The sequence below is a fragment of the Hylobates moloch genome, unplaced genomic scaffold (assembly GCF_009828535.3).
Source record: "Hylobates moloch isolate HMO894 unplaced genomic scaffold, HMol_V3 SCAFFOLD_17, whole genome shotgun sequence".
Lineage (NCBI taxonomy): Eukaryota > Metazoa > Chordata > Mammalia > Primates > Hylobatidae > Hylobates > Hylobates moloch.
Window position 1 is genome coordinate 83,079,364 of NW_026652292.1, and position 13,785 is coordinate 83,093,148.

At 50.3% G+C, this 13,785-nt stretch overlaps 1 protein-coding gene across 2 annotated transcripts in view; it reads left to right on the top strand.

Annotated features, from left to right (window-relative positions):
• The first annotated feature begins 26 nt into the window (after positions 1-26).
• Positions 27-13,785, top strand: part of RNF212 (ring finger protein 212) — a 49,873-nt gene continuing 36,114 nt past the window's right edge. Inside the window, exons 1-3 of one of the 2 annotated variants that reach the window (XM_032135365.2) lie at positions 27-235; positions 4,765-4,826; positions 11,294-11,368. In XM_032135365.2, coding sequence (XP_031991256.2) covers positions 127-235; positions 4,765-4,826; positions 11,294-11,368 — 246 coding nt within the window. In that variant the 5' untranslated portion in view covers positions 27-126. The remainder of the gene's footprint in view (positions 236-4,764; positions 4,827-11,293; positions 11,369-13,785) is intronic. The other variant, XM_058430150.1, reaches the window with a different exon arrangement.

Genomic DNA, 13,785 nt, shown 5'->3' on the forward strand with positions numbered 1-13,785 from the left:
GGGGCTGCCGTCGAGTTTGCGCAGGCGCAGAGCTGCCCGCCCTCGGGCCCTGCGCGGGGAGGCTGGTCCCAACCTTGCGTGGGCCTCGCGTGGGCCCGGCCTCGCCGCTGCGGTCGCCTGCCTGGCATGGCCAACTGGGTGTTCTGTAATCGCTGCTTCCAGCCGCCCCACAGGACGTCGTGCTTCAGCCTCACCAACTGCGGGCACGTGTACTGCGACGCCTGCCTCGGCAAAGGTCAGGCTGGAGAGGGGAGGGGAGCGGCAAGGGGGGCAGGGAACTCCGGGGGATAGGGGACTTGGGTGGGAGGGCCATGGGGGCACGTGGGGGGCCGCGGAGGTAGGGGGATTCGGAGGAGAGGCCACGGAGAGGGGGCCGAGGGCGTGATGAGGGGCCGCTGGGGGGAGGGGGACACCGGGGAAGTGGTGGGGAGGGAGCGGGGGAGTGAGGGGCTGCAGGAGGGTGGGGAGAGAGGGGACGCAGGGAGGAAGGGGACGCCAGGGGAGGGGGGCAAGGGAGGGATGTGAGGGGTCAAGGCTGGAGGGGAAGGGAGACGCCAGGGGAGGAGGGCGCGGGGGAGGGTCCGCAGGCAGGAAGGGGCCGCCGGGGGGAGCGGGATGCAGGATGAGGGGGACGCGGGATGCAGGATGAGGGGGACGCGGGATGCAGGATGAGGGGGACGCGGGGGTCGGGCCGCGAGTCCTGTCAGTCGGGGGCTCTGGCCTGCAGGCTGCGGGTCCCGCCTGGAGGACCTGGGGGAGAAGCAGGCAGGCGGCAACCTTAACGCTCGTGGAGGACTCTGGCCCTGTTCCATGGGCAGCGCGGGGCCCTGGTGTCAAGTGGACAGTCGCATTGTCAGGGAGGCGTTTTTCTTTCTGCGAAAATTTTGTGTTGAACTGATGTTTATGCAGGAACAAAAGCAAAAGCACAGTGAGCTTTTACCAAGCGAACTTCCCCGTGAAAGCAGCCAGCTGGGTGCCGGTGGCTCACAGCCCGCCAGCCCCAGGGGACGCCCACTGTGCTGACCTCCATCTTCGGAGTTGGCCTTAGACCCATGGGGCCTTGGTGAATGCGGCCCTACAACCAGCCCTACAGCAAAGCCGCTTTCCGTGGCTCCCCCTCTTTCTTCCTTTTTCTCCCTTCCTTCTCTTTGCCCCTTTCAAGGCAGAGCTCTGCTTTGTCGCCCAGGCTGGAGTTCGGTGGCGGGATCTCGGTTTACTGCAGCCTCTGCCTCCCAGGCTCAAGTGATCCTCCTGCCTCAGCCTCCAGGGTAGCCGGGGCTACAGGCATGTGCAGCTACGCATCTCTGATTTTTTTAATTTTTCGCAGAGATGGGGCTCCCTTTGTTGCCCAGGATGGTCTCCAATTCCTGTCCTCTAACAATCACCCGCCTTGGCCTCCCGAAGTGTGGGATTAGCAAAGTTCATCTTTGCATTTGTATGTAACTGTAGTTCATCTACTTTCATTGTTGTGTGGTATTCCGTTGTATGGTTACACCCCAAGCTACTCATCGTTTCCACTGTCCATGGCCCTTCGGGTTGTTTGCAGATTTGCCTGCAGAAATAGTGCTACTGTGAATCTTCTTGCTCCTGTCTTTGGTGATCTTAGGTACACATTTCTGTTAGGTGTGTAACCTAGGAGTGGAGTTGTTGATTTCAGGTGTGTATTTAAAAACAAAAGTCTCTCGGGCAGCCGGGTGAAAAGTAGATTGGAGGGAGATAGAAACTGTGGGAGAGACTGCAGCTGAGCACATGAGAGGTGATGGGGAGAAGTGATAGGTTCAGGAGGAGTTAGGTAGATTCAGCAGACTTGAGTCGGAGACGAGGGCTGGAGAGCTGGACAGGGTTTCACTGCTAGACAAAACACTAGAGAGGAACCCAGCACGGTGGGGTGCAGGCCCCTGAGGGTCCCTGAGCTCATGTTTGGACCCGGCCTGTGTCCTGTGAGAGCCATCCAGGGGAAGACAAGAGGCCGTTGCACATGTGGTCTGGAACTCAAGACAGCCAGGAACACATTTGGGGAGCGATTAATATGGGATAATAATCCTAGATACTGGAGTGTGGAGAGCCCCAAAGGTGAAGGAGACTAGAAGAGACTATCTTGTTGGAAAGAGCATTTGTTGAAGGAGGTAAGGAAGATGCCAGGTAAAAAAGAGAGATGTTGATGAACTGGACATCCCAGTGAAGTCAAGGAATTGGTGTTTAAAAGTGTCCGTTGGACCAGTGAGGAGGGCACTGGCGACCCAACATAGTGTTCTCCGAAGATAACGTTGTTAGGAATGATGGAGACGCGTGTGCCTTCGTGGTGTTGGGAAGTGTGAAGACAGGGCTCAGAGTGTCATAGCTTTCGAGGTCAGCATACCCTGCGTTGGCAGGTGACTGGTTAAGGGCCTGGGGCAGGTAGAGATTCCCAGGTTTGCCTAGCTCTTAAAGCCTGAGGTCAACACAGATTCCAGTAGTCTGAGTGCATTCCTCCAAAAAGCCACAGATGCTGCATGTTGGGACCACACCAAATCCGAGGACACACAAAAAAGTGGTGAAGAGGGGTGGAGGCTCTGGGCGGAGTCCTGACTGTAGCTCTGTAGCTGTCCAGTGGTGTGTCACTCAGAGGGAAGCCCTTGTTTAGCTCTGGTGTATATCCTTCCAAGCATTTCCTATAGATGCAGATTTGTAAAACAAAAGCAATAGAGTGTGTCTACCATTCAGTAATCTGCTTTTATTACTTACTCAAACATGAGCCTCCTTCCGTGTTAAAATAAGTCTCTATCATTATTCTTAAGGTTGCACGATGCATCTTTTGGCTGTCGTACCATAACATAGTTTCTGCTGTTTTGCTATGAGACACCACTTGTTCTCTTACTTGATTTTTTTCCTTGGAATATATTCTTAGGGGCGGAGTGGCTAGGCTGCGGGTGCGCACATGGAAAACTGACCCAAATGTGACCCAAACAGGCACAAAGGAAGTGCCTGTTTCTATTCCCTGTAGTGACACGTGAGCACCTGTTGTTCTCCCCTCTTTGGTGTCTCTTACTAGTGACCTTGACCTTCATTTTGTGTGTTTATTGGCTGTTTGCATTTTTTCCTATGCCTATTCAGGTCTCCTCATAGCCTTTTATTGAGGTGTTTCTTTTTAATTGACTAGTGAGCACTATTTATAGATCAGGCATCAATCCCTTTGTCTTTTGGCCGCACGTGATTTCCTTTCTGTCATGTCTGTTAATCCTCCTCCCTTGTGAGAACTTTTCGATTTTTATGAGTCGGCTCTGTTAATCTTTTACTGCATGACTCCTGGCTGTGATAGTGCATAAGAGGAATTTTCTTGCTCCAGAATTTGCACCTAAAGAGCTAGAAGGGAGGGGCCTCCTGTCAAGGGTGGATGTTTTTAGCTGAGGGCAACTTGAAGAAGAGAGGAGGGGAGACAATTCTGGAGGCTGTTAGAAGGGCCCCCTCACTCCACAGTAGGACACCGTTCTGTGTGCTGGGAGCTGCGGACACTGAGGTGAGTGTGGATACACAAGTGAAAGCTTGGGCTTGGGCTGGAAGAGATGCTGCCTCCAAGGCAGAAAGGAAGGAGGCAGCCTGAAGTGGGTTGTTCTGTGGTGGGTCAGTCTAGAGGAGAGGGCAGAGAAATGGAGGTAGGTCATGAGCCAGGGCTTCTTCAGAGTAGATGATATGAGGGCCCTGGTTTGAACAGCCCCATGTGGGCTTGTTCAGGTTTGGGCCTGGTGTCCTCCCTGGAACGATAGGAGCATGAAGGCTCATAGTGCCTGGTCAGCCCTGGGCTGCAAGTTGACTAGTGAGAAAATCAAGCTTGAGATTCATTTTGAATAGTTACAAATTTTAGATTAAGATATCACTATAAAGCCTAATCATGGGCTGGGCACGGTGGCTCATGCCTATAATCCCAGCACTTTAAGAGACCGATGCGGGCAGATCACCTGAGTTCAGGAGTTCAAGACCAGCCTGGCCAGCATGGCAAAACACTGTCTCTACTAAAAATACAAAAATTAGCCGGGTGTGGTGGCAGGCGCCTGTACGCCCAGTCACTTGGGACGCCGAGGCATGAGAATCACTTGAACCCAGGAGGTGGAGGTTGCAGTGAGCCAAGATCGCGTCATTACACTCCCGCCTGGGTGACAGAGTAAAACTCTGTCTCAAAAAAAAAAAAAAAAAAACCTAATTATGGCCAGGCACAGTGGCTCACGCCTGCAATCCCAGCATTTTGGGAGGCTGAGGTGGGAGGATTGTTTGAGCCCAGCGTGGGCAACATAGTGAGACCCTGCCTCTGCAAAAAAATCTAAAAATTATCTGGCTGTGGCGGCACACGTCTGTGGTCCTAGCTACTCAGGGAGGCTGAGAAGGGAAGACTGTTGAGCCCGGGGGGGTCAAGGCTGCAGTGAGCTGTGATCATGCCACTTGCAGATCAGCCTGGGCAACAGAGCAAGACCTTGTCTCAAAAAAAATTTTTTAATTTTAATTTTAAAAAAGCCTAATTGTAATAAATACCTGGGATAGACTTAGCCTTAAATGTTGTTGATCTTTATGGTCACTGTTTTTGTGCATATTTGTAAAGGAGGGGAAAAGGATGTTAGTTCTATAAATCCTTCCAACTGTACTGGTACCCGCAGCCTCATCCTGTCAGAACATGAAAACCTGTAAGTGATACAATCCTGCCTATTTCTTGAAGAAACGTTGTAAAGTCTGCATGTATACATATTTAAAAGCAGTAGTCAGGCTAATATAATAAAGCCTATTTTTATTTTATAGGTACAAAGAATGAATGCTTGATTTGTAAAGCTCCTTGTCGTACAGTTTTACTTTCAAAACATGTAAGTTGAAATCTGTAGTATCTGTATCTTAATCACAATCATCTTTCCTTTTAAATTTGATATTTAATTTTTAGTCATTTGTGGTGTCTAAAATTTTCAGTTACTTTGCTACGTTAACAAAGATATCTGAGTAATCAAAATGCAGTTAGGATTTAGTTTTTAAAACTTAATTTTTAAAACTTTCTTAGCTATAGATTGACCTTATTCCTAGGTTGTTGAATCGTGCTGTGTTCCTAGAAATGAAAGTGGGTTAAATAGATTTCTGCAGCACAATACAAGCACCTTAAGAGGCTGATAGAGTTTGGATTTGTATAGGGGTCATATATAATTAAGAGTGTTGTTCGTAAAGTAAGTTTAAAATCAATTACTGCTGAAGGCTTAAAACAATGCCTTTTGTTCTCTCTATAAAATATTCAGTTTAACTTGTTATTGGTATAAACAAATGATTGGTCTTTTCTCTGCCTGATCTCCAAAATGTGCATTTGGTCTGATGATTTAAATATAATAGTTGTTTTTCTCTGATTACAAACATAATACAGAGTTACACAACATTCATACAGTACAGAAAATTATAATGGCAAATGTGTAAGTCCCACCGGGTGCGATGGCTCACGCCTGTAATCCCAGCACTTTGGGAGGCCGAGGCAGGCGGATCATGAGGTCAGGAGATCGAGACCATCCTGGCTAACATGGTAAAACCCCATCTCTACTAAAAATACAAAAAATTAGCCGGGCGTGATGGCGGGCACCTGTAGTCCCAGCTACTCGGGAGGCTGAGGCAGGAAAATCACTTGAACCCAGGAGACGGAGGCTGCGGTGAGCCGAGATCGCGCCACTGCACTCCAGACTGGGCGACAGAGCAAGACTCTGTCTCAAAAAAAAAAAAAAAAAATGGTATCTTCTCAGCTGACATTATATTTTGGGCACACTCACTCTTAAAGTGACTGCATTCTATGTTAGTATTTTCCTATCAGTGAGCCTTTGGATTTTTTCAGGTTTTTTTTGCTGTTTCAAACAACCTTCAGTGAACATTTTTAACCAGTATCTCTCCACACTTGTAAGAATATTTCTGTGGCATAAATTCCTGAAGTGATGAAAAAGCAATGGCAAAAGATGTAAATGTTTACACTTTCAACAGAAAATACTTTCTTTTCCTCCACACGCGTGGCAGCTTAGAGGCTCAGTGCCTGCCTGCTCCTGCTCCTCACACAGCACCCTCGCACTAAGCCCTGTCACACGGTCGGGCTGGAGGCTGGTGAGCCCTAAGCCTTTCTCTAGCTTGGGTGGAATGTTCGGGTCATTTACTTACTTTCTTGTTTCCTAGTAAGAATGTTTAAGACCATCCGTGTCTTTCTGTGCACTGCTATTGTGTATCATTTTGAGTACTGCTTTTCTCTCATTTCTAAATAATCTCTAATCTGTCTTTTTATTTTTTTAACTCAAGAATTATTTGAAAGGATATGCTTTAGTTTCTAAGTGGTTAGATTTTAGCTCCCTGCCATTTTCATCGTTAATTTTTAGTCCTGTGGCATTCTGAAGAGAGAACATGGCTATATGGGTTTTTTAATTATCAGGATTTTCACTGTGGTTCAATACACGGTAATTGTTCATATTTGATGGGTGTTTAAAAAGGCGTGTGTTCTTTTATCTGTGTCTTGAGTGAGTATATGTGTGTCTGTGTGTGTGTGTGTGTGTGTGTGTGTAAGTAAAATTGTTTAAAATGTGGAAGTTGTTCCTGCTTCTCTTTCTCTAAACCATCACAGACTGTGTGGGCTCTTTCTTCTACAGTCTCTTCCGAATGCTGGTCTTCCCTTCCCTGTTGCTTCACCCCAATAGGAGCTGCTGGTTCCTCCTCCTCTCACTCTGGCTTCCTAGAGCCTCTTCACCCTGCAGCCAGAGGGATCTGCCTAAATGCATCCCAACTTTCCAGGAGGAAGCGCCAAAGTCCCCCATGCGCGTAGGCCCTGTGGTCTGGCCTCTGGCAGCCTCGTGGTCCCCAGGCAGCAACCCTGGCCTGCAGCCTCTCCAGGAGCCAGGGTCTTCCGCCTCAGTGCCTGGCTCTCCTGTTCCCTCTGACTGGAACGTCCTCTCAGAGGGCCACAGGCTCCATCCCCCACAGCCTTAAGGTCTCTATGGAATGTGAGGAGACATCACCAACAGCTCTGGGTCATGCTGGCTTCTTTGACCCTGACCTACGGTAGAAAGGACGCTTTATACTATGGCAGCGTGTGCACTTGCACATGGGTGCATCCGTGTGTGAGCACTTCGGTGAAATCACTTTCACAGAGCAGTTCTTATCCTCGCTTAGTGCAGTACCCTCTGATGGTTTCTGTTCTCATGTTGTTTTTTCTTTGAAACAAAACACATTGTGAGTGGACTTCCCCAGACCTGATTGTGACAGACACCACCGTGTAAAAGTGACCCTCTGACACTGTGTTCCTTGACGTGGATTATTCTGCTTCGCAGTCTGTGTCACCACCTGAGATATCTTTATATATTGATTTGTTTGTCATTAAAATGCTCCATTACGATTGAACGCACAAAATAGGGCACCACCGTATTGGTTGGGTGGTGGATGGCCAAGGAGCAGGCTAGACTGAAGCCAGTGCCTGGGGATGTGGTGGGTGGCCGGGCCGCCAGGAAGGGAGACTCTGGTGAGCGCGGAGCAGAGCAGGGGCTGTGTTGCCCCTGCATCTGCCTCCTTGAGGAGGGAGAGTGTAAGCTAGACCAGGCCGGTTTTTACACACACACGTGGAAAGGAGTAGCTACAGTAAGGAGATGAAGGACGAGGATGCCCCACAGTCACGGACATGCCAGTTGCTTTTGAACTCCGAGTGGTAAGAGGTAAGTCTCGAGGGTGAAGGCCCTGAAAGCTGAGGCAGCACCTCTGCCTCACTTCACTTGATGGGAACCCCAGCAGGCAGAACCAGGGCCTGGAGACAGCAGACAAGAGCGCTCCCCCAGAAGGCAGAGCTGCAGTCCAACCCAGGCTCTCCCAGGGGAGGAGCCCCCAGCACCTGTCCTCAAACGCCTCATGACATGCACCTGTGTTCTTCCTTCTCCCTTGGTGCGGCGGGGAGTGTTTCTCAGCTGTCCTGCCCCGTGCCCCCATTAGACGTCAGGTCATGGCGAGGATGCAGACATGTTCATTGTCTTTCTAGCTCATAGATTGCAGGCCAAATAGGGACCCGAAGGAAGGGGCCATCTGCTGCCCCAGCATCTGAGCTGGGCCAGTGACAGTGGTGGTGGGGGCACTCCACTCTTGGGGGGTGACTTTCTGTCTAGGGGAGGAGTGACCTGGATACCAGTGACCAGAATGGCAGACCGGGCCAGGCTGGGCAGTTGTCGCCATACCTGCTCCCTTTCTTCCTGGGCACCTGGCTGTACTCATTCTCCCCACCTACCTTCCCATGCTGAAATGCAAGCAGGAACAATGAAGGCCACTTCCAGGCCTGGCCCATAAAAACAGCCTCCTGGACAGCCCTACACCGCCCTTCCGTCACCACAGAAGCCCAGGAGAACAGGGCAGAGCTGCTGGGGGCGGAGTCACCTGAGCCCAGGGCCTGTGTGGAAGGCCACCCACTGAGCCTGGTCTTGAACTATTGCTTGGGCAAGAAACAAGTGTCCCCACAATAAGCCATTGAGATTTGGGGGTTGTCTGATACACCAGTTGGCCTACATTCATCTTCGTATGTCCGCATAAATTTTGGAGGCAAATCGTCAATTTCCACAGACACAGAATCCTGCTGGGATTTTTATTGTGGACTTCCTGTTCTTTAGGGGGGCTTTGTGCATCAGTGTTAGTATTTTTCTTAGGTATTTCATGATTTGGACTGCTACTATTGTAGTTTTAAAAATTTATCTCAAGTGCTTATTGCTAGTATATAAAAATGCAATTGATTTTCTTAACTGTCACTAGTGACCTTGCAGAATTTACTTGATAACTCTGTTGGTTTATGTGTGGGTTCTGCTAGAACATTTACATATGCCAACATGTTATCGTTGAATAAGGGTGCTTTAGCTCTCTCTTGCTAATCCTTATGTGCTTCCTCGTTTTACGGCATTGGCTGGGACCTGCGTTACAGTGCTGAGGAGAAACGGTGGCATTAGCTGGTGCCCTCGTCATTTTCCTAATTTCAGGGTCAAGCTTCCAGTATTTCATCAAGTATTATATGTGCATCAAGTTTTTGCTAAGGTTTTATTTTAATCATCATGAATGGTATTGAATTTTGTTACTTTTTCTGTGATTATTGACTATAACTATTTTATTAGCTTATTCTATAGCTGTCGAGATTATCATTTAATTATTCTCGTTTATTTTGTTAATGTGGTGAGTTGCATTTATTTTTAGAATTTGAAACCCACATTAGATTCTAGGAACAAATTCAACTTTGTAGTGATATAAGGTAGCTTGTATATGTAAGTAAATTCAGTTTGCTACTATTTTGCAGGGGGTTTTTCGCACCTGTGTTCATAGGAGAGCTGGACCTGTAAATTTTTTTTGTTGTAATGCCCTTTTCACATTTTGGTAAATCAGGTCTATTCTGGTTTCATAAAACAAGTTGTAAATTATTTTTATTTTCCTCTTCTCTGGAAAATTTAGGCCAGACTCCGAGCTCCTGACGCCTGTCGCATTGGACATACTGCTTGTGCCTTTGCAGTTTGGTGTGTATGGCAGGGTGTTACACACGAGCTCCTACCCCATCCGAGCCAGAGCCAGGTCTCCCCTCTGTTGGGTCTGAGTCCCCCTGTTACAGAGGAGCTCACTTCCGGGATGCTCTGCTTGGCCTCTGCCTCTGGGCGCCTGGGAGTGGATTCTGGAGTGGATTCCAGGACCTCTTCGTCTGCACCTGCCCCGGGTGTCGGAGCTGGTGCCTTAATCCTGATCCAAGCCAGTCTATACTCTGTCTTCTAGAATTCTTCAGTCTGGTCGATTCAAGATACTATTTCCTGTTTTCTACCACAAATAAGAGTATTTTTTCCTAAATTTTACTATCATTTCAGTGGGATTTGGGGAGCCACTGGTAGGTAGGTGGATGGGCTCAGATGACCGTCTTGACCCTCTATGCACTCATCATCCTGAACCACAAAATGGGAGGAGGCACGAGGTTCTTCCTACCTCTTGTCATTCTGGTGTTTGTCCCTTTCTTTGTTTTTTGGTTTTGGATGTTGGTGTTTTGTTTTTTGTTTGTTTGTTTGTTTTTTGAGATGGAGCCTTGCTGTGTCGCCCGGGCTGGAGTGCAGTGGCACGATCTTGGCTCACTGCAACCTCCACCTCCCAGGTTCAAGCGATTCTTCTGCCTCAACCTCCCAAGTAGCTGGGATTACAGGCACCTGCCATCACGCCCAGGTAACTTTTGTATTTTTGATAGAGATGGAGTTTCACCATGTTGGCCAGGCTGGTCTTGAACTCCTGACCTCAAGCGATCCGCCCACCTTAGTCTCCCAAAGTGCTGGGATTACAGGCGTGAACCCCTTTTCTTTGGAGTGCTCAGGTGATTCTGGCTCACGGCAGCTCCATACCTAGGACAGGTGTCGCCTAGTGTTTTGTGCTAACATGGTCCTGGGTAGGGAAAGTGAGGGAAGGTCAGGGGTGTGGGGAGGCGAGGCAGGGCATCCTGGGGGCACTTGAGAAGGCAGTTGGGAGCGTCTGCATGAGGTCTTGTAACCAAATGCTGTTTCTTTTTTTTTTTTTTTTTTTTGTGAGACGGAGTCTCACTCTGTCACCCAGGCTGGAGTGCAGTGGCGCCATCTCGGCTCACTGCAAGCTCCACCTTCCCGAGTTCAGGCCATTCTCCTGCCTCAGCCTCCCGAGTAGCTGGGACTACAGGTGCCCGTCACCATACCTGGCTAATTTTTTTGTATTTTTAGTGGAGACGGGGTTTCACCGTGTTAGGCAGGATGGTCTCGATCTCCTGACCTCATGATCTGCCCACCTCGGCCTCCCAAAGTGCTGGGATTACAGGTGTGAGCCACCGCGCCTGGCCTACCAGATGCTGTTTCTTAAACCTGCGTCCTTTCTTAAGGTCCTTACACTTGCCTTTTAAATAACTCGACATGTACTTGTGACTACATGGTGGTGAATTAACGCTTGTCAGCTTATATCATCCTTCTGATTGTAGTATGTCTCCACTCTGCAGTAGGCTGGGCCGGAGGCCTTCATTCATAGTGACCTTCTGCCCTCACTAAGACCCTTTTGAGGAGGGAGCGTATCTTTGCCAGTTAGGCTGCTCTGCTTCCCAGCCCTCACCACTGCCCGGCACAGCCCTTAGAGGGAAGCGGCCAGGACACGGGGCTGTCCTGCTGATTGAGGCTGTCCCTGGCAGGGCCCCTGAGAGGCCATTCACAATGTACTGGCCACTTGAGTCATCTACAGCTGATTCTAGGTCTGGAAGTACAGTTTTTAACTGGTGGCCAGAAGCATTTATTAGACGCAATAAATGTAGAGTCATTTCTTTCTCTTTCAGACCGACGCAGATATCCAGGCGTTCTTCATGAGCATAGACAGTCTGTGTAAGAAGTACTCCAGGGAAACCTCCCAGGTGAGCTGTGGGGGGTGTGGCTTGGTTCCGTGATGAGCCAGGTGCACTATCCCGAGATCATGGAGCTGTGAGGGGTGCGCTTGGTTCCGTGATGAGCCAGGTGCGCTATCCTGAGACCATGGAGCTGGGGGGTGCGCTTGGTTCCGTGATGAGCCAGGAGACCATGGAGTTGGGGGGTGCGCTTGGTTCCATGATGAGCCAGGTGCGCTATCCTGAGACCATGGAGCTGTGGGGGGTGCGCTTGGTTCTGTGATGAGCCAGGTGCGCTATCCTGAGACCATGGAGCTGTGGGGGTGCGCTTGGTTCTGTGATGAGCCAGGTGCGCTATCCCGAGACCATGGAGCTGGGGGGTGCGCTTGGTTCCGTGATGAGCCGGGTGCATTATCCTGAGACCATGGAGCTGGGGGGGGCTGCGCTTGGTTCCGTGATGAGCCGGGTGCATTATCCTGAGACCATGTGTTTTCTGTGTTCTGGAGGCAAGTTCCTTTGAAGATATTTGATCAGCAAATATTTTCTGCCAAAATATTTCTGTGGGTTGAATTTTTACTTTCTTAATGGTGAAACATTTACATACAAAAGGTTCTGATTTTGACAATGTCCATTTGGTCTATTTTATTGTTGTTTTTGCTTTTGGTGTCACATTGAGACAAAGTGGTCTCAGCTCTGGGGTCCTTTGCGCAAGATGCCCCCTCCCCATAATCACACCTTAGAATCTCAGGTTTGAGAGCCCTCCCCACCAGATCAGGGCTCTCTGGGTTCAGGGCAGCAGGTTTCTTCTTGACACTGTCCTTCCCTGACAGTCGCCTGGGGCCTTTTGCCCGCCAGGCCTCCGATCTCTGCTGAACCCTGCATGGCAATGCTGGCTCCGTGGGCCCCCCTCCTGGCAGCTGAGCCCCTGCCGTGGCAGTGTTGGCTCCGTGGGCCCCTCTCCTGGCAGCTGAGCCCCTGCCGTGGCAGTGTTGGCTCCCTGGTCCCCTCCCCTGGCAGCTTTTGCCAGCTGCTGTGCCAGTCCTCTCTGTTGCGGCTTGTCCATTCTCTACCTGTTTCTTCCTGACCCTCCCCACAGTCAGCACGCGCCTCCAAGCCTCCCCCACCCCCAGCTTCTGACGCAGGTCATTGTCCTCTGTGCCCATCCCCACATGCTGAGTGGCACTTCTGGCCTCCTTGGATGTCACTGGACAGCTGCAGTCCACCAGTCTGGGGGAGAGCTGCCAGGAGAGGAAGGGGTCCTTCCCCTGGCCCCCGCCCCGCACTTCCTTTCCCTCTTCTGTGAAGAGTGCAGGTCCCACCGTTGGCCGCCCCACCTGCCTTGTGGGGAAAGAGGCCTAGTGGGGGCAGCCAGGATGTGAAGCAGGAGACTGAGGATGGACTCCCGCATGTCACTCTCCTTCGTGGGCTTGTGCCTTCAGGCTGTGGTCAGCCAGGTCCCCAAGACTGTCCTCCTCTAGGAGATTGTCCCACTGCAGCAAGCTTCCTTGCTTCTGAAACAGCCTGAATCACCCACAGTATCTCAGGCTGTCCGAGGCTGTTCCCGTCTCAAGTTATGCCCAGCCACATCCTCCAGGGAGGTGCCCAGAGGCTCAACCCATGGAAGCCAAGCAGCAGCCAGAGGTCCCTGAGAACACTGGGTCAGCACAACACGGGCACCCAGACCAGGGTGCCGGCGGTCCCAGAGCCAGCCAGAGTCCCATGGAAACACCATCCAGGACACACCTCGCCCCTCACCCTGCTCCATCCCAGCAGGACCCTCATTCAAGCCAAGTCCCTTGGGGCCAGAAGTCACTTGAGTTCATAAAACACGTATGTTATCACAGACATCAGAGCCACAGGCTGCGCGCTCCAGGGTAGTTCTGCCAAGTGCTGCAGAGGCCGGGTGCTGTCTCAGGAGAGAAGACCCAGCAGACCCGGCCAGCCCCTCCAGCCGCCTGTCTGCTCTGCCTCTCGTGCCTCTCAGGCTTTAGGCATGGACCGTGGAGATGGCTGGCTCCAGCCTGGGCAGTACAGGCTCTGCCCAGTGACCTCATGGCCCCACTGTTTGTCAGTTACACTACGGAGGTGAGCACCACAAGCACAGGTTGGAATTCTCCTGCAGCTACGTGACGTGACGTGGTATTGTAATATTTATGCTCTAATATCAACGTAACATAAATATTGGAATATTTGTTACAATATGTTAACACATAATGGATTTATTGTTATTTTTAAATGAATTAATAAATACTTTTACATTTGTCTGAGTCTTAATTTCTAATAGGGTAAATATCGACAGATAAAACCCACATAAGCAAAGCTCTCTGGGGCCCTCAGTAACTTTTAAGAATGCAAAACTGGCCGGGCGCGGTGGCTCACACTTGTAATCCCAGCACTTTGGGAGGCCAAGGCGGGCGGATCACGAGGTCACGAGATCAAGACCACAG